This window comes from Monodelphis domestica, chromosome 2 (genome assembly GCF_027887165.1).
Source record: "Monodelphis domestica isolate mMonDom1 chromosome 2, mMonDom1.pri, whole genome shotgun sequence".
NCBI lineage: Eukaryota > Metazoa > Chordata > Mammalia > Didelphimorphia > Didelphidae > Monodelphis > Monodelphis domestica.
The window spans coordinates 61,172,781-61,198,596 of NC_077228.1; the positions used below are offsets into that span (position 1 = coordinate 61,172,781).

The 25,816-nt window shown below is 40.8% G+C and overlaps 2 protein-coding genes across 10 annotated transcripts in view; one reads left to right on the plus strand and one right to left on the minus strand.

Moving 5' to 3' along the window:
* Positions 1–25,816, minus strand: part of ILDR2 (immunoglobulin like domain containing receptor 2) — a 100,845-nt gene that overhangs the window by 68,147 nt on the left and 6,882 nt on the right. Inside the window, exons 1-2 of one of the 4 annotated variants that reach the window (XM_056815484.1) lie at positions 24,291–24,887; positions 445–777 (exon numbers count right to left, since the gene is read on the minus strand). In XM_056815484.1, coding sequence (XP_056671462.1) covers positions 445–777; positions 24,291–24,336 — 379 coding nt within the window. In that variant the 5' untranslated portion in view covers positions 24,337–24,887. Of the gene's footprint in view, positions 1–444; positions 778–24,290; positions 24,888–25,816 lie in introns of those variants that run through there. The other 3 variants (XM_056815486.1, XM_056815485.1, XM_007480699.3) reach the window with 3 other exon arrangements.
* The window catches only part of MAEL (maelstrom spermatogenic transposon silencer), an 82,853-nt gene that overhangs the window by 22,451 nt on the left and 34,586 nt on the right, over positions 1–25,816 (plus strand). The gene's annotated exons all lie outside the window — the stretch shown is intronic.

Here is a 25,816-nt window from a genome sequence, read left to right on the forward strand (position 1 = left end):
AAAGTTGGTCTCCAAGACCCAGTGTCAACTTCATGCTGAAACAATGCCAGCTCCTGGGGAGTCTGGTCAGGACTCCTCTCTGTCTTGGCTCCAGACAGTTTTTTCTAGGCTAGTTCCAGAAAGGCAACACCATGGAAGGGACAGAGGGCTGGGCTGCAGATCTCAAGGCCTCTGTCTGTTTCTGACTATTCGTGTGACCCTGGTTAAGTCTTTGAGCTTCTGATTTCTCATCTATAAGAGAAAGATTCAATATACCCAACCCTTGAGATGTCATAAATATAAGTTACTATTCCATCCATGAAAATTATTCAATCTGTTGGTACACTTTGTCCCACACAACCAAATGTTCATAGTGTTGGAAAGGACATGGGCTCTTCCCCTGACCCCCCCCCACCCCCCAGCCAGGATTGTGCTAAAACAACAACAAAACACAGTCTAGATTACCTTCCCCAAAGGTGATGTCTCTTCCCCGGTAGAATTCTCCAAGGGTGACTACAGCACCTTGCTTTGAAGCCACCACCCGAACTGTCCTCCTACTGTCCACACAATCCAGATAAGGGTCCCACTCCAGGTTCCTTTTGCTGAGGGGCTGAGCCCCGGCCGTGGCCATGCCCAAGGCTTCCTTCATCCGATCCTGGCAGTAGGACTTGAACTTCCACTGTATGACAGCTGGCTGCTGGGAAGATGTGCTGAAGCGGCAGCTAAGCACGACAGGCTGGAACAGCATGGCTTTCTTCGTCTTTTCAGGGACTATGACCTGCAAGCCTTCAGCTACTCCTGTGAAAGCAGAGTCACAAGCCCAATGTTATATCTAAAAATGAAGTGAGGCTCTCACACTCAGGCAAGAATATTGAGTCTCAAATTCTCTCCCTCCTTCCCCCTCAATCCTTTGCCCACCCTAAGATGGTAAGCAATCTCATAGAGGTTTTACATGTGTAATCATCGAAAACATTATTCCACATTATTCCGTTAGTGGAAGGAAACTCAAAAAGGAAAAAAAAATAAGGAAGTGAAAAAAGTTTTGATTGAGACTCAGTTCTTTCTCTCTGGAAGTAGATGGCATTTTTTATCATGAGCCCCTTGGGACAGTTTGGGATCATTGTAATGCTAAGAATAGCTGTTATTCACAGTTGATCATTGAATAGCATTTCTGTCACTGTATACAATGTTCTCTTGGTTCTCCTTACTTCACTTTGCTTCAGTTCGTGTAAGTCTTTCCAGGTTTTTCCAAGCTTCTCATGCTTGCCATTTCTTATAGCACAATAGTCTTCCATTACAATGATTGCAATCATGTACTATAACTTGTTCAGCCATTCTCCAGTTGATGAGTAGCCCATAACTTTCCAAATCGTTGCCCCACTAAAAAGAGCTGGTTTAAATATTTTTGTATAATAGGGCTTCCCTACTTTTTTTTGCCTGTTTGGGATACAAACCTAGTAATGGTATTGCTAGATCAAAGGGTATATATACCGTTTTAAGAGCCATTTGGGCATAGGTCCAAATTGCACTCCTGAATGACTGAATCAGTTTACAACTGTCCCAACAAAGCATGTGTCCAGCTTTCCCAAATCCCCTCCAAGTTTTGTCATTTTCCTTTTCTGTCATGATAGCCATTCTGATAGTTATGGGATGGTACCTCAGAGTTGTTTTAATTTGTATTTCTCTAATTAGTAGTGATTTAGAAAAATTTTGTATGACTATAAAGAGCTTTAATTACTTTCTCCGAGAACTGTCTGTTCATTTCCTTTAACCTTGGGGAATGACTTGTACTCATATATTCAACTCATTTCTCTATGTATTTGAGAAACGAGGTCTTCATTAGAGAGACTTGTAAAAAAAATTTTGTACCATTATGATTACTTTCCTTCCTGTTTACCTCTGTTTAGTTTCTAAACTCTACCTCCCCCAATTATTGAATGTTCTCTCAATGGAACTCATCCTTCTGGCCTCCCCACAACCTTTGATAACTACTGACTATCCTCTTCTGCTTTATATTGTCTCTAGGTTTCCATGACATTATTGTCTCTGGGTTCTCCTCTGACCTTCTCTGCCTTCTTTGCTGAAGCCTTTAGCTAGGTTGTTCCTACTCTGGATGTTCCCCAAGGCTCTGTCCTGGACCCTTTTCTTCTCTTAGGGATCACATCGACTCCCATGGACTCAATGATCATCTCTGTGTAGATGGTTCTCAGAACCATTTGTCCAGCCATAACTTCTCTCATGACTTTTATTCTCATATCTCCAAATACCTGTTGGATATCTTGACCTGGATGTTTTGAAGACAACTTAAACTCAACATGCCCCAAATACACCCAACTCTCCCCTCTTTTTAACTTCCCTTTTACTGTTGAGGGTGCCTCCATCCTCCCAGTCACTTAGACTCCCAAATTCAATGGCATCCTCAACTCCTCCCTTGCTTTGTTATTTCCATCTTTATAATATTTCTTGTATATTCCCCTTCCCCCCTGCCATTTCTCCTATGAGACTGCCACCATGAACTGCACTATTAACTGCAGGCTCTTGGCATCTTTGGTCTTTGGTCTTCAAGTCTTTCCCCATTCCAGTACATCTCCTGGTCACCTGTCAAATTGATCTTTGTGAAGTGCAACTATGGCCATGGACACCATTCAGTGAAGTCAGTGATTCCCTTTTGCTTCCAGAATCAAATCTAAAATCTTCTGTTTGATGTTTAAATTCCTTCCTCATATGGACTAGCCCTGCCTTTCCAGTGTTCTTACATTTTATATTCTCCAGTATACTTTGGGATCCAATGACACTGGTTTTCTTGCTGTGCCTCCTGCCTCCTCCAAGACACTCCTCCTCCCCACATTGAGCCCTTTCTCTGGCTGTCCCTCATGGAACTCTCTCCCTTTTCCTTTCTGCCTCCTGGCTTCCTTCAAGTCTCGGCTAAAGTTCCACCTTCTACAAGAAACCTTTCTCTGTACTTCTACTTCCCAGTGCTTTCCCTTTGAGATCTCCACTTTATCCTGATATGCATTGTGGTTTGCTTGTTTTGGCCTGCTTTAGGTTTCTTGAGAGCAGAGACTTCTTTGGCTTTTCTTTTCATCTTTAGTGCTTATTCTGTAGCCTGGCACATAGTAGGTGCTTAATAGATGCTTTTTGGTTTGATTTGGTTTGGAGTTCTAATATCTTACTCCAATGGGACAACTCATTCATACTCATCAAAAGGGAAACTCTGCAGTCTCGAATCTGACAAGATGGAATGGGGAGATGCTCCAGTATCAATCTCTCTAAACGTCAGTTTCTTCCTGGAGTCTTTGTCTCCCTCCATGGACCTTCCTTGAAGGGAACCTGGAAATGCATGTGTCCTCACTCAAAGCCAAGAAGCCAAAAGACCAACTCACCTTTCACCCAGGCACAGAACAGCAAGTAATCATTATCTCTACCGGTTATTAAAGTCCTATTGGAGTATACTATATACATGAGTCAACATGTTTCCTAGAGTAACTATATCTTAAAGAAACATTTATAAAAGTCTTTTATAGATCCCTTATGACCCTTACCAGCTCTATTCTTGAACCTGAAAATGGGGTTAATGACATAAAATACACTTAAATAACTGTAGATAATATTGGACTCTATTTACTTGTACAGATTTATCTAATGTAAAAAAAAGTCTTTATAGGTATTGATTGGATGACTTGGACACACAAGAGGACAGAGTCACAGAATCTTGTCAGTTTGACCTTCATAACGCTTGTGTCTGTGTAAGCTAAAAGGGGACCCCTTGAGTTGTTGTAATCACCTTCTATTCTTGCTTCCATTATTTCCCCTTTCCAGTCTGTCCTCCACAATATTATCCAAATCATCATAATTCCATATATCACAAGTCTGATCATATCACTGGACTGCTCAAAAACTATTAGTGGTTTTCAATACCAACCTGTGTTTCTAGAGTTGAAGTGCCTCACTATGTGGCTCTTACCTACTTTTCTGGTCTTATTCCATTCTGTTCCCACTCACAAACTGTATATTCTAGCCAAACGAGGCAACTAGCCTTTTTCCAAGTTTAACAAAACTCCATCTCCTATCATGCATTCAGAAAAGGCAACCCTCCCCTTTTCCCTCATGATTAAAATGCATTGCTTCCTCATCTCAGCCTCTCAAAATCTTTGTTTCATAATCTAAACGTTCTTTAGTGCTCAGCTTTAGGTTCTGTTTCCTCAGAAACCTTTCCTGATCTTTCTATAGTTTTTCCTTTCACTACTTTAATTTATGAATATATCATCTTCACAGAATCCTACTTTATTGCCTCACTGTGGTTTGGCGGTGACCTAGGTTCTCAAAATCCATGCCAACAGAAGTTAAACTCTAGTAGGTCCTAAAAAGCTGCTAATATAGCCCTAGTAACAGATCACGTTGGATTTCTGAGGATCAATCCAGCTAGTTATGAAGAGGCTTAGGAAGGTGGCCACCTGAGGATGACTTTTTTTGGTCATATAAAGCCATGAAATAAACAAAAATAGAAAGTGGCCCTCATTCCTGCCTAGCACCCTTCCATGAATGCAGTGGTATGGTTGGTATTGGGCAGAAAGATGGAGAGAGAACGCTAAGAATTGCTCAATTTTTTGGCCATCTAGAAATTTCAATTTGACTTAGTACCCTAATTGTGAAATCCCTGGCTAGTGACAGGACATATGCCAAAGGAGGAGAATACAATTGACATTCTTGCTATAAATGAAACCAGAAGAAAAAAGGAAGTTGATTCAGAATGTTAAGATGGCTCATAGATATTCCCTACAGAGGCAGTTGAAAGGAGTTGACAGCAACATGAAACATTATTTCATGAGATTTCGAACATTTCATATTTCAGTGTTGATAAGCATTTGCAAAAAATACCACTATAAAATAATGGCAGCTGTTGTGTGAGGAATATACTTTCCCTTCTTTTCACTCTAGTTCCTGAGCCCCCACTGGTGCGCTTTCTATCTGCACAATGTCAGTCACGATGATGGCACCATTAATCCTTAAACTTAAGACATATATTTAATGATAAGATGAGCAATAATCAATATATTATAGCTACTCTATATAAAACCAATATAAGAATAATTGATAACCACGTTCCATACTGTTCCACCAGTGCATATAATGAGAAAGAGGAAGCTTTTCTACAGACTCTTAGGAGGGAGATACAAGGGAAGACAGTCTATGTATTCAGAGCACCTAACAGTTGTAGGCCGTAGGCCTTAACATCCTTGTTCCCTTTATAATCTGTGCCACATGAATCTGCTCCTGTGCTGTGACCCTTCTACTTCTCCTAGTTCTTGCCCCAGGAAAACTTACCCTCATTCTGACCCTCGAAAAGATGAAGCAATGGTGAGCCTTTTAAACTCAGTCATTCAAAGGACACCGAAATAGTGTTACTTTATTATAGTGACAAGTATATATAAATATATATGTATATATAGGCTGCTCAGATTGTCTTCTAGATAAAGCAGAAAAGACCGAGGTAGCTTCTTACCCAGCAGGTTCTATTATAGCAATTCTAGCAAAGCAGCTATTAAGCCCGGTTTCCCTCTCAAACTAGAGAGAAGCAGCAATGAACAACTAGGTACTTTTGAGAGGCTTCACCTCTTTTCAATTGCAGATGGTGCTAAAAATGTTGCTGTCTTCCAGGGGGCCTTCTTTCCTACAAATCAGGTATTTCCATAGTATATCAGATGAAGCCTTCCTAACAGATAACTATGCCTAATAGCTTCTTTTTGCCTAGCTCCCCCTGATGATTTTTTCTTAAAAATATGACATTTTATTTTCCCCATTACATGTGAAACAAATTTAAACATTCTTTAAGTTTTGAATTCCAAATTCTTCCTTATTCCCTTCTTCCCTTTCCTCCCATCTCTCTGAGAAAGTAAGCAATCTAATACAGATTTTACACATGTAATCATGTAGAACATTTTTCCATATTAGTCATTTGGTAGAGATGATCTCAAGTGAAAAAAAAAGAAAATGAAATATAGTATGTTTCAGTCTGCATTCAGACTCCATCGTTTTTTCTAGCATTTTTCATTATGAGTCTCTTAGATCATTGCATTGCTGGGAATAACTAGATCATCATTCTCAGTTCATCAAGAAATATTTCTGTGTTCAGCATTCTTCTGGTTCTGTTCACCTCATTTTGCATCAGTTCATGTAAGTCTTTCCAGCTTTTTCTGAAATCATTCTGCTTGTCATTTCTTACAGCACAATAGAGTTCCATCACCATCAGATACCACAACTTGTACAGCCATTCCCCAATTGATAGACATCCCCTCAATTTCCAATTCTTTGCTCCCACAAAAAGAGCTGCTATAAGACTTTTTGTACAAATAGGTCTTCCCCCTACTTAAAAAAAATCTTTCTTCCTCTGACCTCTTAACTGCTTCTGCCCTTCCTGAACGATTCAATTCTCAAATGGGCTAAAATCAGAGCTTCTTGGTATTAAAGGACTCATTTTTCTCTTATAAGATAAAGATTCACAAAATCTATCTTTCTACTAGTCCTCATTTAATCATTCCACAATCTCCAAACAGTTATATGATTTACCATTTTGTTGAATGATTACCCTCTCAAATTCTAAAAACAATCACATGTAAATGAGCTAAGGGACCACAGTGTCTTACAGTTTCAATAATTTTTCTGCCATCAAAACAGGTCCTTTATTTCTCTACTTGTTCTTCCTACTAGTATATGTCTCACCTAACAGAAAAACTGGGTCTTCACATATGGATTTTGACAATTTTAATTCATGAACAAAGGTTATTTTCCTTTCCCTTTCCACCACTAATTTATTTGTTATGAAAGAGGTAGTACTTTTTATCCTTCACAAATTTGTTTAATCTTTTTTCTTTATGCAGAAGTTAATTTTTTTTGCCTTTAAAGTCCATTTTTCTGCCTTCTTTCAATAACCAATTTGCTAAAACATGAAAAGGGAAGTATCTAACATGTAATTTCCGATTCCTTAAACCAAATACTCTGGTTTGTAATATTAATCACAGTCCACATTTATAAAGCACTTAAACATCCCTGTGAAGTAAATAGTGCAAGCAATATTATCCCTGTTTTACAGAAGGAAGAAAACCCCCACAATTCAGCTCAGAAAAGTTAAATTACTTGCCCACGATCACACATTGGAAGAGTTACAGCCAGGATACAAACTTGAGTCTATTCTGAACTCCAAGTCCAGTATTCTTCCCTCTAAAACATGCTATCTCTCTCAAAATAAACTTTATTCCATATGTCATTGGTGGCAAACTCAAATAGAGATGGGGGCCGTTAAACTGTACCTAAGGATCTGTTGGGCACATATTGACTTGGAAATTTACTCGTCATCATTATTTTATTGTAGTATTGTATTGTTTTATTGTATTTTAATTTACTTTGTTTAGTATTTCCCAATAACATTTTAATTTGGCTTGGGTCATATTCAGGAGTATTACAGAAAGCAAGCAGCCTATTGGCTAGATATTTGATACCTCTGGCATTCTATTTACTTATATTTTATTGCATTATATTATTTAAACATTGTTCTGAGATCCTGTGACTTCCATTTGAGAGTAAATGAACACTGATAGGTGAAGTAATGTGTCCCCTCTTATCTAGAATGCCTACAGAGCAGCTAGAATTGGCTGACTCATTGTGAACATTGTTTCCTTTGCACCATACTCTTGTCTACTTGACCAAACACCTTTCTATTATGGGGCCTCTTCAGACATTGTACTCAGGAGGTCTTAGCAGAGAAGGTAGTAGCTATTCTGAAGCACTGGTTTGTTTGGGTTTGGGGTTTTTTTTTGGAGTTAAAGCACTGGGCTTTTCAGCTAGGAGATTACTAAGAATAACTTACCTCCTAGTTCTGTTCTCTGTTACTAAAATTAGCCACTTGGATATGCCATTAGATTCTTTTAAACAATTATTAACAGAGGTTTACTCAATTGTCATGTTTCCAGTACTTCATATATTTGTCTGTTCATGCAAAATCAGCATGGATCGCATATACTAATTTTTATTCTGCTAACTCTAAATGATTATATGACTCCTAATTGGCCTAGACATTTTATTGATTTAGGTGATGAAAGGAATGTAGGCATATGGGACCAATAGTGATAATTTTTCAATTATGTAGCAATTGCAAGTTTAGAAATATTTTTACACAAAAGATCCATGACCAAGGGCACTTCGGTATTATTATTTCCATTGTACAGATCAAAAAACTGGAATCTGAGAAAAAATTACTTGACAAGGATATCTTGTTAGTAAGAGGAAGAGCTTGGACAGGAAACCAGGCCTCTGACCACTCCAGCACTCCAAAGTGGGTTATGGGAGGAGAGAGACAGAACCTGTTTGGGAAGAGATTCTCAAACGAAAGAAGGGCCAGGGGAGAGTGGAAGAGAAGTGGTAAAAAGCAAGTTTCCAGAGCTCCTCACTAGTACGAACATGCATACATAGCACATACATGCATACACATCAGACCCAGGATGCTGTGGAGGGATGAAAAGTGCACCATACAGAAGGTAAGGAGGCTCAAGTTCCAGTTTCAGCTTTGCCAATTACGAGTTGTATGACTTTGGACAAGTGACTTAGCCTTCCTGAGCCCCTTTATCCCCATCGATTAGAATGGAACACTAAGTTCCCAGAACAGTTATCAGAAAAGTGCTTGATGAGTGCTAAAATGTTCCAGAAATAGGAGTTATTCATTCCTTTTCAGAAGGTTAGATTTTACTTATGGATGTTTTTAAGTTCTACTGGCTAGAAAGGCAGCATATTGATTATTTAACTTGCTCTTCAGCACAGTGCTTGTGTGAAGAGCCTTTCAGTGACTTTTTTTTTTTTGAGGATGATAATGTGAAGACTTTATACTTTGTTAGGCTTGTTTTCTTTTTCTCTCTCTTCTTTTTATTTGAGATTATACTTGTCACTCTTGTGTTACTAAAATCTAAGTGAATTCCCGTTGGGAAGAAAAAAGTTACCCAAAGGAAGTTGGAAGTGAGAAGTTAACACAATTGGATGGTAGAAACTGTTATTCAAAGCATCCTCTAAATAATAGATTCCTCCATGTGTGGTTTCTGGTGGACCAGTGGTTCTTAACCTTTTTGTGTCAAGGACCCCTTTAGTAGTCTGACAAAGACTCTGGATCCCTGCTCAGAATGTCTTCAAATGCATATAACAAAATACATATTGGGGGGGCAGCTGGGTAGCTCAGTGGATTGAGAACCTGGATTGAGAAATAGGCCTAGAGACAGGAGGTCCTAGGTTCAAATCTGGCCTCAGCCACTTCCTAGCTGTGTGACCCTGGGCAAGTCACTTGACCCCCATTGCCTAGCCCTTACCGTTCTTCTGCCTTGGAGCCAATACACAGTATGGACTCCAAGACGGACGGAAGGTAAGGGTTTTAAAAAAAATACATAGGATTATAAAGGAGACAAATTATACTGAAATACAGTTATCAGAATATCAAAGCACTAAGATCATAAAACCTGGGTTAAGAACCCCTGGAGGCACTCAGATTTATTATGACCTAGAGCAGAACATTCTAAACCAGTTATTTGGATAAATATTTTATTTTATGCCTAAAGCAATGATCAGTCAAACTCTGATTATTGAGTCATAAGGTAATACTGACATGGAGCTGACCTCAAGCAAAATGGTGAAAGAAGACAAGATAGTCTTTGGCAGTATCCTCCTAGCCTGGACAATTTTCTCAAAAACCCCTTTCATTTATTTCTTGTTGGTACTGCACCAGACCCAGATATATCTTCGCTGTCACCTTTCCTTACCTTTATTTTAAAGGAGGACAATATTTTAAAGAGGCTTCATTAATGGTCTAGGTCTAGGATCAAATGTAAATTACTCCATTTGGCCCACTATAGACTCAATCTTGTGCCTTTCCAGACACATAACATTACTCTCCTCCACGCACTCCAAGTTCCAGCTACGTTGGATCTGCTGTTCTCACACTCTCCCATCTCTGCCTCTTGTGCCCTCTGCCCTCCCTCCTCACCCCCACCTCTGAGAATATTGTCTTACTTTCAGAATACAAATAAAGAGCCACCTTCTGCCTGAAGTCCTTGATTCCCTCCAGATGCTAACCCTCCCCTGCAAAATTATCTCATATTTGTTTTATTTCATATATATGTACACACATATATTTCTGATATATATACTAGATAAATATATAGAATATTTCTATACATGCAAAAGTATATATGCTATATACAGTATGTATAGTACACATATATACTATCTATAGTATATACGATATATAGTCTATATATTGTGTGTGTATATATGTAATGCCTGGAAAATAGTAGGTGCTTAATAAATACTTGTTTGCTGATTGCTTTGTTAGATTTCCAGCTTCTGAGAACAAGATATCTGGGTAGCAGATTGAGGAGGAGGTAGCCTTGGGCCAGTGATGTTAAAAAACATCCTTGAGGCTTATATTCTAAGCATTTATTAAGTACCTACTAAGTGCTTGTCTAGGAGGACATAAAGACAAATCTGAAATTGCCCTTCCCTCAAAGATCTCATATACACACAGAAGAGAAATAACCAATAAAACTGATCAATCAATAAATATTTATTAAGGACCTACTATGAGATAGACACGGTGCTAAACACTGGGGATATAAAAGAGAAGCAGAAGATGGTGCCTGTGCTCAAGGAGCTCACAATGGAGTATATACAAAATAATTTTACATCATCAGCTGAGAGATGAGAAAAGCCTCCCTGCTGGAGAAGGAGAGAAATGCTATTGCTTCCTCTTCTCTCTGCCAGACTCCTGGCCCAGCCTGCCCCAAGAGAGGGAGAGAAACACTGGGCCTCCTCCAAGGGGCCACTCATTTGCCTTACTCAGTAAGTACCCTGACCAGACACCTCAGGTTGTCAATAACCTACCTGAACTCAATACAGTGATGAACATACTACAACCTGGTCATACTTTTCCCATCAGTGATTCGGAACCCCATTCTCCCCCCACCCTCCCCACTCCTTATTCCCATGGTTCTCAACCTAACTCCCTGAATGGCCCACTTCAAAGCCCACTTCCAGCACTGTGCTCTCTGTAGTGCCTCTGCCAGAGCTAACCAACCTGCTTTCATCTTAAATCTTTTCTTTTCCCACTTCCATCCTCTGCTCTCACTGACACCTGGCTCCCTCCTGATGACACAGCCTCCTTGGCCATCCCTTCTTGCACTGGCTCCACTACACTAATTCTTCCTGATGACCTGATTGAGATGGGGGAGTTGTAATCTTTTTTGCTCACCCTTGGGACTTCTAAGCTCTCCTCCTATTTAGCACCTATTCAAAATCCAGGTAGCCATTATCTACAGTACTCCAGGACCCTCCTCTTCCTTCCTCAACAAATTCTGTGCCTGGCTCACAGTTTTTTACTCCTCCCCATAGAGACACTCAAAAGGAACTCACCTCCCAGGTCTTCAACTGACACATTTCCCATGGCCCACGCACTAGCTACACAAGGCAGGATACCCTTGATCTTGCACCCCAAATCTTTTGTGTTCATGTAGTCTGAAATCCCCTTCTGTGATTGCACTCTGTTGTATGCCACACTCCCTCTGCCTTGGTACTTCCTGTTCTTTGTCCTCACCTGCTAACCAGTGACCCCTCAACCCCTCCTTCTCTCCCAGGCTATCCACCCAGCACTAGCTACATTATCCTCTTTTTCCCCTGGTGAACCAGGTCAACTCTACTTTGGCCACTTCTCTCTGCCCCCTTGTTCTCTTAGAGATCTTGTCCTGCCAAGCTAGCCTCAGCCTGGGATTACTCCCACTGCCTTCACTCCTACTCATGGGCTGATGAATGTAACTAGAGAAAATCATAAAACCATGCTGGTGCTACAAATGTATGACACATAGTCTCAAATGGGCCCTCTTTGTGGCATGGCAATCCTTTTATACTTCCTTAACTTATTCAGTTTTCTACTCACCACAGCAGTTTTTCCAAGTCTTTTCATGCTTTTTCAAACTTCCCCTTAACTTCTTCCCCCCACTTTCTCAGCTGAGAATTATGCTTTATATTTCACCGAGGAAATTGAGGCCTTTTGCAGAGCTCCTTCTTCCTCATTCTCATATCATACCTTGCAACTCTATTCTGCCACCACCTCCTCCTTCACCTCATCTTATATGAGGAGGTGGCCCTTCTTGCCAAGGAGAACCCTCTGTGTGTGTGAAAGTGATCTCACTCCATTCCATTTTCTCCAGCAGTGAGCCTTCCACCATCTCCACCCTATCACTTATTTTCAGACTCTTTAGGTTCTACTTGCTACTGCTTAAAAACATGGTCAAGGGGATATCTGGGTGGCTCAGTGGATTGAGAGTCAGGCCTAGAGATGGGAGGTCCTGGGTTCAAATCTGGCCTCAGACACTTCCCAGCTGTGTGACCCTGGGCAAATCACTTAACCCCCATTGCCTAGCCCTTACCACTCTTCTGCCTTGGAATCAATACCAATATGTGGTACTGATTCCAAGACAGGAGGTAAGGGTTTAAAAAAACCAAAAACATGTTCAAGCCTTCCCCATTAACCCCTCACTTAGCCAGTCCATTCCCAATATTTATCATCCCATCTCTATCCCCCCTTTTCTGGCAAAATGTCTTGAGAAGGTGTCTTCATTTCCTTTCTTCTCTGAGACTGAATTCCAATCATGTTTCCACTGAAACTGCTCTTTCAAAGGTTACCAGTGATCTTTGAATCACCAGATCTAATGGCCTTTTCTCAATCTTCTTCCTTTTTTCCCCTAAACTCTTACTGTGTATTGATTCTAAGGCAGAAGAGCAGTGAGGGCTAGGCAATAGGGGTTAAGTGACTTACCTAGAGTCACACAGCTAGGAAGTGTCTTAGGCCAGATTTTAATCTAGGACCTTCTGTGTTTAGGCCTGGCTCTCATTCCACTGAACCACCTAGGAGGTGACTTTTGAGGGGAAATAGGAGTTCTCTTTTATACGTCTTGAGTTTGAGACATTTTCAGAACACACAATTGGAATTACCCAAAAGACAGCCAAAGACAGAACTGGAGCTCAGGAGACAGACACAGTCTAGAGGCAGGAAATTTGTGGGAGCTGATGAGATCACTGGGCATCCAGAGGGAGAAGAGGGGCTTAGACAGAGCCCTGATGTACACTCAGTAGTGTAGACCAGGTAGGTAAAGGATATTCTTGCAATAGAGAATGAGAAGAAACTGAAGGGAGGAAAACCAGAGGAGGGAAGAATCACAAACACCCAGAGAGGAAATGGTTTCTAGAGGGGGTGGTCAACAGTGCCAAACCCAGTAGAAAGGTCAGTAGGTCATTGGATGCCCCTTCTGGCCCCTTTCAAAGAACAGACATGACCTCAGAAAACACTCTTCTTTCAGGCAGGCACAATGTAAACAGCATTAGACCTAGAGCAGAGAAACTTGGGTTCCAACCCTGACTAGCTTTTTAACCCCAAGTCATTTCTCCTCTTCGAGATTTATCTCCTCTGTAAAATGAAGATAATACTTATACTCCCAACCCCCTCCCCACTTTATATACCACAGCTCTCTATACCAAAGTGAATCCTTATTGAGTACCTTCTGATAATTATTCAAACATAGACTTAAATTGGGCTACTCCTTAGAGTGCAAGCTTTGTCTGCACTTCAAGGCAGTTTTTTAGTAATACTAGCCCAGACACAGGACAAGGGCTAAGAAGAAATGGACAGGACCTACCCTACTGCAGGGAGAAAGTCCCCACAGAGTCCAAGTATACATGCAAGACAAAATGTCCCCAAGGACTCCAGACCAGCACAGCCACACTGCTTCATACCTCAAAAATTCTACTGTATTTCTTTTCACCTACACAAGTGTTTCTCTTAAATAGCAGCCATAATTACATTCCCTTGCTACTTAAATATTTTGGCTATACAGTCATCCCTCATCTATTGTGGGAGATACATTCCAGAGGCCTCGGCAATAGGTGAAAATCTGCAACAAAGCAGAGTTATATTTATTTTATCATTTATATATATTTTAAGGCTTTACAAACCCTTCCCACTCTCCTATAAACTTTTCCACATTCTTATTAACCTATAGCCAATCAGCATCCAGGATACGGAACACAGTGCTATGATTTGTTGCCTTTCATTCTGTCAGCCAATAGTGTGCCGCAATAAGTGTAACTCTGGGGTGTGTGTGTGTATATATATATATATATATATATATATATATATATATATATATATATATATATATATAACCGCCATACAGTGAAACCCTGATAAGTGAACTGTGATATAGGGACAACTATAAATTGGTTTTATTTATGTAGTTACACAAACACACAGTGTTATATGTATATACACGTATATACAAATGCATGTGTCTAGGTATACATATATCTCCTGGAATTTCTCAGTGGATACACCTGCTTTACTTCCCATCTGCATTTATAGTTCAGTCGTGCTGCCTTTCCAGCTGTTCTAACATTCAAACAGGCCTTTTATCTATTTAGCACAAACAACTTATGCTGCCTCCATTGCTCTGTTATGATTTTTGTTCCATTTCAAGCCTGCCTTTTATGCTCTTTCTAAACTGATTTCATTTTTATAAAAGTATGATTTGTCCCAAACTAATCTCCAAGAAATAGCTCTAAGTCCATTGTCACTGGCTCTTGTGAACTGAAGAGAAAAACAGATCAAACCTGGCTTGCAGAGCACTAAGATAGACAATGTTCCTTTTTATATATATATTCCTTATAAATGAAGGAAATGAGAAAAAATGAAATATCTAAGCTCTTTACTTGCTTTCTCAGTCAAAATCTACCACTATACCGAAGTGTCCCTCTTTGTCACTCCTCAACAACCAATAATATAGTGAAAGAAGACCAGAAAAATTACAAGGTTGGAAAACTTATAGCTTATGGTCAATTAGTTATTATTTTTATTTTCCTTTGATTGAATAGAGACAGTTGGGAGGAGTATGCTCTCTCTTTTTCTGATTTCAGAGAATTACACCTGCTTACTCTCCCCCTTCCAAATTGGAAAGTCCTTAATCTTTTTTCCAGTTAAAAATCAGATTACCTAATTTTGTGTCCTGGTTAACTGTTTTCTTTTAATTAATTGGTCTTATTTGATTATTTGTTTTTAATGCATAAAAAGCGCTCTCTCTCTCTCTCTCTCTCTCTCTCTCTCGATCTCTCTCTCTCTGTATCCAGGGCCTAGTGCTAAAGCTAAGGAAGGCCTAATCCTGATTTGTTATGCAGTTGGTATACATTGCTTAATAAATCTATATGCTCAGAAGCTCGAATTATTGTTTCCTCAGTTATTCCATCTTTCATCCACCACAATTTCTGTATTTGTCCTATCTCTGTTATAGCACAAGGCCCTGTAGAGCAGTGGTTGTTTCTAGTGTTCTTCTGTGTTCTGAAATGCCTATTTTCTTGAAATGCAAGATAAAGGAAGAGGGTATTCTTTTGATTTCAACAGTTTCTTTTATGGAATAAATTTCTTCAGGACTAAGAGTTCTGAAAGACAATTTGCAAGGGGTTAGCTTCATTTTATCTTAAGTATCCCATCCAAATCCTTTTAGAATGGCTGTGGCAGGAGTGTGGTGGAACCAGTTTAAACATTACAAATCTGAACTTGATTTATTGTTTTGTTGATTGTTTAAACTTGGGAAAAGGATGGAGAAAAACTCAATAACGCATTTCTAACTTAAAAGGACATCTTGCATTTATTTATCCCCAGGGAGCCAGTTGTTAAACATTTAATAGCCCACCTTTGACAGTATGTCTCCTTTCTCTAAACAGAAGAGGAAAGTGGAGGTAGTAGGGAGAGAGAATAAATCAATGAATTAACAATTGCCTGACCACCTGTAATATATAAGGTGTTGTGCTTAGCACATCAGGGGATGTGAAGAAGGTGCCAGCTATGAAGTACTTCACAGTCTAGTCAGGAAAACATAAAATAAACACATGAATGGTTAGATAGTAATACAACAGAAATAGTTCAATTCAGTGATAAGAGATCCACAAGATAAAAGATCCACATTTAGATTGCTAAATGAATTGTAGAGGTAATAAGTCGTAAGAGTTGGAAATCATGAGAAGCTGATATGAACATCTTGGGCCTTGAAAATAGGTAGGATTCAGATTTTTGAGGCTTCCTTTTGAGAGTTCTATGGACAGCAGTGTCTGACTCCCTTGCCCACAAGGCAAAGTCCACACAGGTCCACATGGACCCATGGTCTCTCCTTATGAACTTCGTCAAACCTTTGCTTTTTCCCCCAAAGATGTGCTCTAGTCCTCTTTGAGATTATATTTGCCAAGTGCTTAGCCAGGTGCTGGCACATAGTGAGTACTTCATCAGTGTTTGTTCCCTCCCTCCCATTCCTCCATCTTCTAGCTATACTGTCTTACCACCATTCTGGAACTACTCCATCCTCTGCCCAAGACTTCTACTTGTAGCCCTCATGGTACTTTGCTCTCTTGGAATTCATATCAAGCAGGACCCAGAACTAAAAAAACCAAAAATCTTATTGCTGGGCTGATCCAGAAGCCAAACGTCCTTCCCTTCCCTTCCATCCATATGTATTTTCTATCAAAATATGATAAGAAGGCTGAGAGTGCCCCCCCCCCCCAATGGAAACTTTTCAGTAAACTAGTCACCTGGTAGGTAGGTTAGGGCTTTGCCTACAGGGCAAGGTCTGGCAAAGTAAGACATTGCATTGTTGCCATGGAAAGGAAAGCTGTTCTAGATGTGAGGCACCCTGCCCTGGCGAGAAAAAAAATAAAGGCTATATCTATAGAAATGCTGTTCTTATTTTTAGCACTTTGAAATTTTGAAAGTGAGTTTCTTTTTTTTTATCAGGCACTAGCTATTCCTCACATCACTAAGAGGAAGATCTGTAAGCAGTCCCATTTTAGAGAAACACAGAGAATGCCTTGCTAAAAGGTCACAGCCAAATCTTTCAAGATCTCAGAGTTAGTACTGTACTCCTTTAATCATTTAAGTTACAAAAATGAAAGGAGTTCTCAGAACAGCCAATTCCCAGGTCCCTCCTTAAAACTTAAGGCTCCGAGGATGTTTTTTTCAGTCAATATCACTTAATGACTTCTTTGTCTGCCAAATATCTCCTTTTTAAGAAAGTCATTTTTGCTTTGATTTTCTAATACTTCATCCCAGTTTCCATAAAAGTCTTTTGGAAACAAATGGTTCTTAGTCTTAGTAGTCCAAGCTTTCTTCTACAATTGGTCCATAAGCCTAGGCTAAACAACCCTCCCCAAACACCTCCCTGCCCCAACCACGCCACTTTCTGTTACCTTATAGGGCTTTTTGGGTAGAAGCAAAGCTTTCTGGGAAATGTTATACAGCATTACAGAAAAATATTAAAGAAAGAGCTAAAACTTGGCTTGAATTCCTTCAGGTTCAGGAAATATTATTCTGCCTGCTGTTCCCTTAGAAATGAGTGAAGAAGATATACTGAATGTTTAATGGGATCATTTTTAATTCAAGCATCCCCCAAGTTCTCCTTTGAGCCTCTTCAGAGTTAGGATAACCAGTAGTCCCATTTTAAGGGCATGTTCTGTTTTGTAGAACAATTGGTTGTTGTCTGAAAGAGTTCAGACACAGGTAGCAATATGTCTAGTTGTAAATCTAGTCATTGCACCCATACTTCATTGACCCAAATCATGTTGTTCACTGTCTGGAGAGGGAAAGTGAAGGGAATAAGTACTGAACATGTGATTTCATTAGGATAGATAACCACGTCTACCAAAACAGGTCAGAATCTTACCTACAACTTAAAAGTCTTAGAGAATTTGCCTAGAGCCCTGAGGCGTGAACTCGCAGGACTACAACCAATATGTAAGTCTCACTATTTATGAGGTTAACTTTCCATATATGGTCAAACACATAGCCACACTCCTAGGTGGGCCTGGGCCTAAACTAGATTAAAATATAATTGGAAAATATTTGACTAAATACATAAAAATATAACAAAGTGTAAATAACGTTTTATTTAGGGATCATTATGTATTAGTGGCCCCTGTTTCTGTTTGAGTTTGTTGCCCCTGAACTACAATGTGCTCCTTCTTGGTCAGTTTATCTACTATTTTTGTTAAAAATATAATTCTGGTCTCCATTTTTGACAATGAGTATATATTATAACTTATTTATTTCTTAAATATACGTATTATAACTCCCCACTATTCCATGTATAATACCATCCTAATCCTATACCTATATTGGTGAGCCTATGGAATGCGTACTGGAGGGGGCTGCTTCCTTCCCCCTCTTCATGCATGCCTGAGAACATTTCTACCATCACCTGCCCCTCTGCCCAGCAGCCCAATGGAAGTGCTTCCTCCCTCCCGTCTGGGGTTAGGTGGGGGGTGACAGAAGGGGGGCTCACATGTAGTATAAGGCTTGCAGTTTGGGCACTCAATCTCTAAAAGGTTTGCAATCACTGCCCTATACCACTAGTGCCCAGAGGAGAGTCAGATACACATTTCCTTTTTTGGCTGATACACCTGTCCTACTTCATAACTATGAGCTCAGTCTGAAGTCTAACTGACTCAGTCCCAGTTCTAGTACAAACAACATGGTGCTAGCAGAGTCTAGCCTACAATCAAGGGACTGATTTGGAAGAAATCCCAATACAGGTTGTCAGACTTCTTTCTGCTAGGGAGATGTGAGGGTTGGTGCAATGATCCATCCAGGAAAAATATCTGCAAGCAATAGCTTTTTATCAGTACAGCAAAACACCTGCCTGTGCTTCCTAGGCAACTGAAGACATGAAGGAAGTGACCAAGAAGGATGTTAGTTAACTGGGGAAGCCCAGTTCCTTCTACATCAAAGCACAATGCCTCTGAGAAGGCCATCAGAACATAAAGGATAAGGAAAGGATGCAGAACGTTTTGATCATTGTTCTTTGGCCCACAGAGCCACCCAAAGAGTCTTGTTTTTCTCTTCCAAGGAGACAAGAGAATACAATCCAAGAGAATATGCACTTGTTATAGCCATGCTATACCCCAGCACAATTCCTGGGGCTCAGAGTCCCATCTCCTCTAGAAATTGGCCCTAGGGTCACCTCACTTCCTTTCTCCCCCAAATCATTCTCTTCTCTTACTGTTTTGCCTTTGCATCACTCATATGTTTCCACACATCTCAAGACTTCATTTTCCTGGTGTAAGGTGAGTGAGTGGGCTAAAAAACAGAACAGAAGGAACCTCAAAGACAAACCCAAAAGTTCATCAAATAATTGTATAAATAAAGAAATTGGACTGGCCATGTGGCAATAACTGACAGACAAAAAAGCCACCTGGCTTTCCCCTTGTATGATAACTTTAAGGGAAAATGAAGCAGATCCTCAGCACATTGGGTAGATATCCTATAGTGAATTTATGAGAGGATGTCCTATACAGCTGGCAGACATAGTTAGATTGGTATCTGTTATCACGGGAGGGAAAATCCACATCAATAATACAAGAAGTTTGATTGAGTAGTTCAGTGGTTTCCAATTCCTGAACTTTATGCAGTTTGCCTCATTACCCCAACTAGGACACCTCAGGCCTTTGAAACAATGCCATGAATATAAATTTAAAATAAGGAGTTCTTGTGTTATCTAGCCTTGCTAGAGAACATGTTACCTTATCTTTAGAGCCAGATACTTACAAAGTATCTTAGTCCTATCAGCTGCCATTTCCATTTAATAAAATTTCATTGGCTAGTACCTGGTACATATCAGGCACTTAATAAATGAATGTTGATTGACCATCTACATGTCACTTAACCAATGAGTTTCATTTTCCTCATCTGTAAAATAAGAATGAAAGGCAAACTGATGAATACTGTAACTCTGGGCAAGTTACCTTAACCTCTTCTTTAATTGACAAAATTAGTTTCCAAGTTGCATAGAAGAAGGGAGTTTCCATATCTGGAATTCTCTATATCAACTAAATCCCAGGCCTAGAACACTGCACCCTCCAACACGCCCCGTCCTCCCCTAAATTGGAGCTCATGATGCCTTACCTGCCTAACTCATAAGGGTTCTTGTGAGGATAAGCCAATAATTCACATGACAAAACTTTGACAAAAGCTACAAACTTTATAGCTCTTTGTTAAAATGTGGTTTCTTCATAGTCCTTGTTAGGGAGTGAGAGGAACTAGAAGGGAGATAACGAAAGGAATAAAAGACCAGAAGGGTGAGGCCTTGGAGCAGGGGAAAGGAAGTTAGGATTGGCAAGAGTCCCAGATGATTATTTGGTCATACAAGATATTTGTTATTTTTTCTTCCCTCAGGACATAAGCTTTCTTTCCTGGTGTCCTTGTCACACTTCGATACTCCCTGATAGCACCCAATTTAATCCTTAAGAACTGATACCACCTTCTGTACCAAATCATCAGACTGTTACTCCATTTGTCACACTAGGGAGTCTGCTTTAACAAGAAAGCTCATTTCCCTGCTTGTGATTTTGTTTTCACATTGACTGAACTGGAAGAGGTGGGAAGAATTGGTGCTACTTGATGGCTATCCACTGTGGACTTTTTGTCCACAAAGAAACATAGGGCAGCTGTTTTCAGGCTCCAATTTCTAGGTCACTGATCATCACAATTAATTACCAGCCTTGCCATTACTCATAATAACCAACCATTAGTTAACATTAACTAATCATCCAGTAGAGGTATCTTGGTCAAGAGTAATGGGAACACTACAAGTAGCCCATACTTCTTGGCTCCACTGTAAGAGTTTCACATTGGAGGCAAGGATGAGAAGAAGGAAGGCTGCTCTGAGCATCTTGAAAGTTGGCCCTTTGGGGGAAAGATTAGGAGAGAGAGAAATTGCAAGGAGTAGAAGAGGGAAGAGACAAGGTACAGGGCAAATGAAAATTGAGATTAGCAGCAAAATGCCAGGGAACTATGTTATTCCTCACTTAATCCAGAGTGAATCTACAAGAAATGCTAACACTGTAATCAAGCAGATACCCAAGAGAATGTAAAGGGACATACAACAAGCACAAAACATCTGCCTGCTCCCAGTGTGTCAGCACTACTCTAGGATTTCTAGCATCTTCTACCTTCATGAAATGCCACCACATTGGGGAACAAAGACAATGAAACCTCCCTTCTCTTCTTGCCCAATTAACACCTGTTGCTATAATAGCAGCTGGTGATCATTTTGTTTTGTTTTGTTTAAAAATAATAGCTGTAACACAGGAAGCATCACAATTACAATGGTAAATCATGGGACTAAACACATATCAGAAACACTGATTTTTCACAATGGAAGAAAGAATTAGTTGCTGAAACCCAAGTAAAAAACTAGAGTACTGATTTGAAATTTCTCAGCTCACCTCAAAGAGGGAGGTGAGGAGAGAGAGGGGGTAGAAGAGAAGGAGAGGCAGGAGGGAGAAGGAGAAGGAGAGAGAGAGGAGGGAGTGTTTATTTCTGGCACTGCCTCATTTTAAAAATCTATCCTTTCCTCTTTGCTTCCCATTCTAACACCCCCTCAAAAAAAGGATGCATTGATTTGACTGGACTAAAATTCGTTACCTTTCCTCTCTTGGTTTCTAAATGAGAAGAATTAGAGTCTGAATCAATGTCATACTCTACCTACTCCTCTCCTCCCCCCAGATGCTATTCTAGTCATCTCTACTTTCCTTAGGCTGATGAGATAGCTCATGGACTTCATGCACAGACACCCAGTGACAGTGGAGTAATAGGATGAAGTGATGCAGTGGAATGGAAAGAATGAAGGTAGATGATAGATTTTCTTATGATTAGTAACCAGATACCCCCCCCAGACACATCTGTCACCCAAGATAGGCCTTCTAACCTGTTGCTAGCTTCATGCCAAAATTATCTATTTTCTAACTTCTGAACCAGTAACATCCCATCACTGCTCCCCCCCCCCCCGCAACACACACAAGTGTGATACCCTATACATTCAGAGGTAGTAGGATGAAGTCCTGGATTATAGTCCTATTTCTACTATTCATTAGCATCCACAAAACCTTATATGAGCCACTTAGTTTCATTGATGGCCTTTAAATCCCTTTCCAATATCATAGTTGTATTTGGTGAATTTCTGTTCTCTCTAAACTTTACTCCACACTCACAAGCTCTACAAGTACTCCTACTTCTGACCTATTGTTGTCATTCTTCCTCTACTCACAAATAGGATTATTCCATTTTATAGGCTATTTCCCTCAAAAGACCCATAGATCCCTGGTGCCACCCGGCTGAGGAGAGCTTTCCTCAGAGCCTCCTTCTAGAGGTTTTAAGCAATACCGTTGCTAACTGCAGTGAGAATTAAAAACATTTTTTTTGTCTTTAAAAAGTTTTATTTAATTAATTAATTTAGAACATTTTCCCATGGTTACATGATTCATGTTCTTCTTCTTCCCTCCTCCCCTCCTCCTATAGCCAATGTGTGATTCCTGCAATGAGAATTTAAAGAGGAAAAATTATAGATTCAGCCTCTGAAATGTTATGAATAGCCAAAGGAAGGAATAGAGGTGGATCAGAGAAGGTGAAGGTGTAGGTGGTGGGGACTGAAGGTGGAGAGAGTGCTCTAAATCAGGAAGACCCTGATTAGAGACAGGGTATAGGCAACCCTTAGAAAAGTAGATGATTCATTTTTAAATGTCATGGGAAGTGGGGAAAGAGGAAAAGCCAAAATAAGAGGCAAACTCTGCTAATGAGGCTGGCTACCGTACCCAAGGGCAGCCAAAGGAACAAGTGGAGGGACCCACTTAATTGGAAAAAGTTTGAGAGAGTTATCTGAAGTTGAAAGAGTATGTTTTCTTTCTTCTGCTATTTCCCTCTTTTTTCGCTTGCCTTTGTTTTTAACTTGTACTTTAAATTTATTTGTATTTTTCCTAGACTTTTCTCTCCTAATCCCTGGAGTACTCTCAAGGTCTCTGGAGACAGCAATTCCTGTATATGACTAGAAGACCTCTGTTCCACAAACAAGATAGAATCTACTTGACTGTTGAGTTACTCTGGCTATTTCCTAGCTTTCTTTCTTGTCCTGACTTTCTTGTGCCCCTTTTGGCTTCCTCTCTATATCAGCTTTCTCTATCTTGCTTCTAATGACTTCCTCACTTAACTGGTGCCTCAGCCTACCTCTTCTTGTCATCTTTCCAAGTTTGACTTCCTCACCGTCCTTATCTGACAGGTGCCCCTGACCTACGCAGACAGCCATTATGGTATATGATTGGATTTCATCTCACCAAGAAGTGCCAAACTTGGGACATTTTTTCTTTTGGATGAACTTCTCCCACCCCCTTTTGCTGGCATGTCAGGAGAAGAGGGAAATGTATTAATCATAGCAAATTAGGAAAAGATTCCTTCCTAACCCGAGTAGAAAGTTTGGGGGCAACCCACTGGCCCAAGGAGCTTAAACAGAGAGAATTTATCTTAACATGATGCCCCAGTGAGCAAGAAGGAGCTAATCTTTGCCCACCAACTTCATCATCATCATCATCATCATCATTACCACCCCACAATTAGAGCTGGTAAAGGGTCCTTCTAGAGAGCAGCTCCTTCAACTTCCTTCGGTTTTATGGATAAGGAACTTGGGCACAGGCTGTTGAATTTCCTAGCCTAATGCTTTTCCATATGTAATTATGGATTTTGTTCTGAATCCCTTGGTACAATCTTTGAGTTGGGAAAAGGCAGAAGAATAAAAGTGGGGGATTTGAACATGAAGGGTGATGTACAGAACCTGAGACCCCTTCTTCTGTAATACTGTGACCCACTAACTTGCACCAAGACTGAGAAAACCAGTGCTGAACTCCATTCCCCTTGCCCCTCTCTGCTGCTTACTCTCCCTCCAGCTCCCCTGTCAGGAATAATAGGGAAAATAGCCGGAGTCTCAGTATTTCCTTAAGGAAAGAATGAAGGATTGCTTTTGCTCCTGGAATTCGGGTCCCCTAATTTCTGTCTTTTCTGAGCCCTCCTTTCCCAGTCGAGTTCATGCCAGGACTCATTGCATTCCAAACTCACATTAAGACAGAGCTGCTATGGGGAGGAAGGAGAAAAACGAGGGAATGTACATTCGAAAGAAAACTGCATCATCCATGAGTCAAACACCTTCCTATTTCATTCGGCATCTCCCTCTGTCTCACTCCTAATACAGCTTCTTACCTCCCCCCTTCTTCTCCTCCTCCATTTCCTAACCGAGTGTCCAATAGATTCAAACGCAGGCAATTAGAAGAGAAGATTGAGGCGGGGTGGGGGTGGGGGTTTGCTTACACAAGACACCACTAGTGGAATTCGGCTTTAAAAGTTAAACATCATTGTGGAATCCATTTCTTACCTGTTACCCAGAAGAGAACTATCCACCCCAGCGACATCCTGTCCATTCTGCCTGACTTCCCATCCAGGTGAAGGAGAGATGAGTGGAGAATGGGGTGGGTGGGAAGATTCAGCAGATCAGGGCCAGGGAAATCAGAGCCGATCGTCTCAGGCACCTGGCACCGAGGGAGCTGCCCCTTCCCTGCTCTCGGCTTGGCTCAGTAGTCACCCAGTGTATGAATCAGCCAGACTTCTGAATGGAAGCTACCACTGTGCTCCCTGGGAAAGGAACAGTACTTTCTCTGCCTTCTGCCTTCCCCCAATGTCAGCCCCTTCACAGCCTCCACATGAACCTCAACTCACATTGCCTACATCTGCTGGGGGAGCTCCATCTCGGTGGCAGCAGCAGCAGCGCAGCCAGGGAAAGTGAAGCCCAGGATTTCGTCTAGCTGGCTCCACTCCTCCCCTTCCTCCCCCTCTCCCAGCCTCCTGTGCTAACCGAAGTTTCTAAATCACATGTCTGTCCATTGAAGCTGCCCATGAGCCACCGCCGAGAGTTCATCCTTAAGTAACCAAGTGCGTGAGAGGAGCCGGGGCTGAGGGGCAGTGAGGACACTGAGTGACAGGAGCGGGGCGGTAGGCAGGCAGCAAATCAGAAAGCTGGAAGCCCAAGCACTTGTAGAGCTCCCACAGAGAGGGATGGATGAGGAGAGAGAGAGGAGGGGGGGGGGGGGGCCAAGGTGGTCCTGCTGGACTTTGCCACTAGGGCTTGGCCTAAATCGAGTCAGGTCCTCCTCGTGCTTCCACTCAAGGGTGGCAGAAAGCTCCTGTGTTAGAAACGTTTAAATCTTAGAGCCTTTTCAAGGGAGCATTTGTGCCTAAAACTTGTTTGCTGGGATTTTGTGAAAGGACTTATTTAATGTCGAGTGTGAGGAATCAAAATTTCAGTCTCAAGAGTGGGAGAGCTTTTTTTTGCTAGAGATTCTTAAGTGGAATCTGGATGACCACTTGTCAGGGAGAATGGAGAAGATGCACTTTTTCTATCTGTTAGAAAGTTGGACAAGATGACCTTGAATTCCCTTCCAGCTCTAAAACTTTCTGAGAGGGCCTGGGCTTTGGTGATTGAGACTGTGGAAACTGACAGTGTATACAGCATTTCTGTGGAAATACACAGAGAAATCTTAGGACAGGATAGATCAATAGCCAGCCTCAGCTGGAAAGACTTGGCTGCTGAGGTACTTTGAAATGTACTTTGCCTTGTGGCTCTTGGTAAGTTGCTTAAATCCTCTGGTGGGTGCCCCAAGCAATTTAATTATAATAAGAATTTGTTAGCAAAGTCATTTACAAATATCTGTTGGTCCTCACAACAACTGTAGGAGGTAGGTGCTATTATCTCCATTTTACAGATGAGGAAACTGAGGTTAAGTGACTTATTCAGGATCACACAACAAATATGTGTCTGGGGCAGCATTTGAACAGGTCTTTCTGAACCCAGGCTCAGTTAGGTGGCATAGTAGATAGAGCACTGGGCCTGGAGTCAGAAAGAGA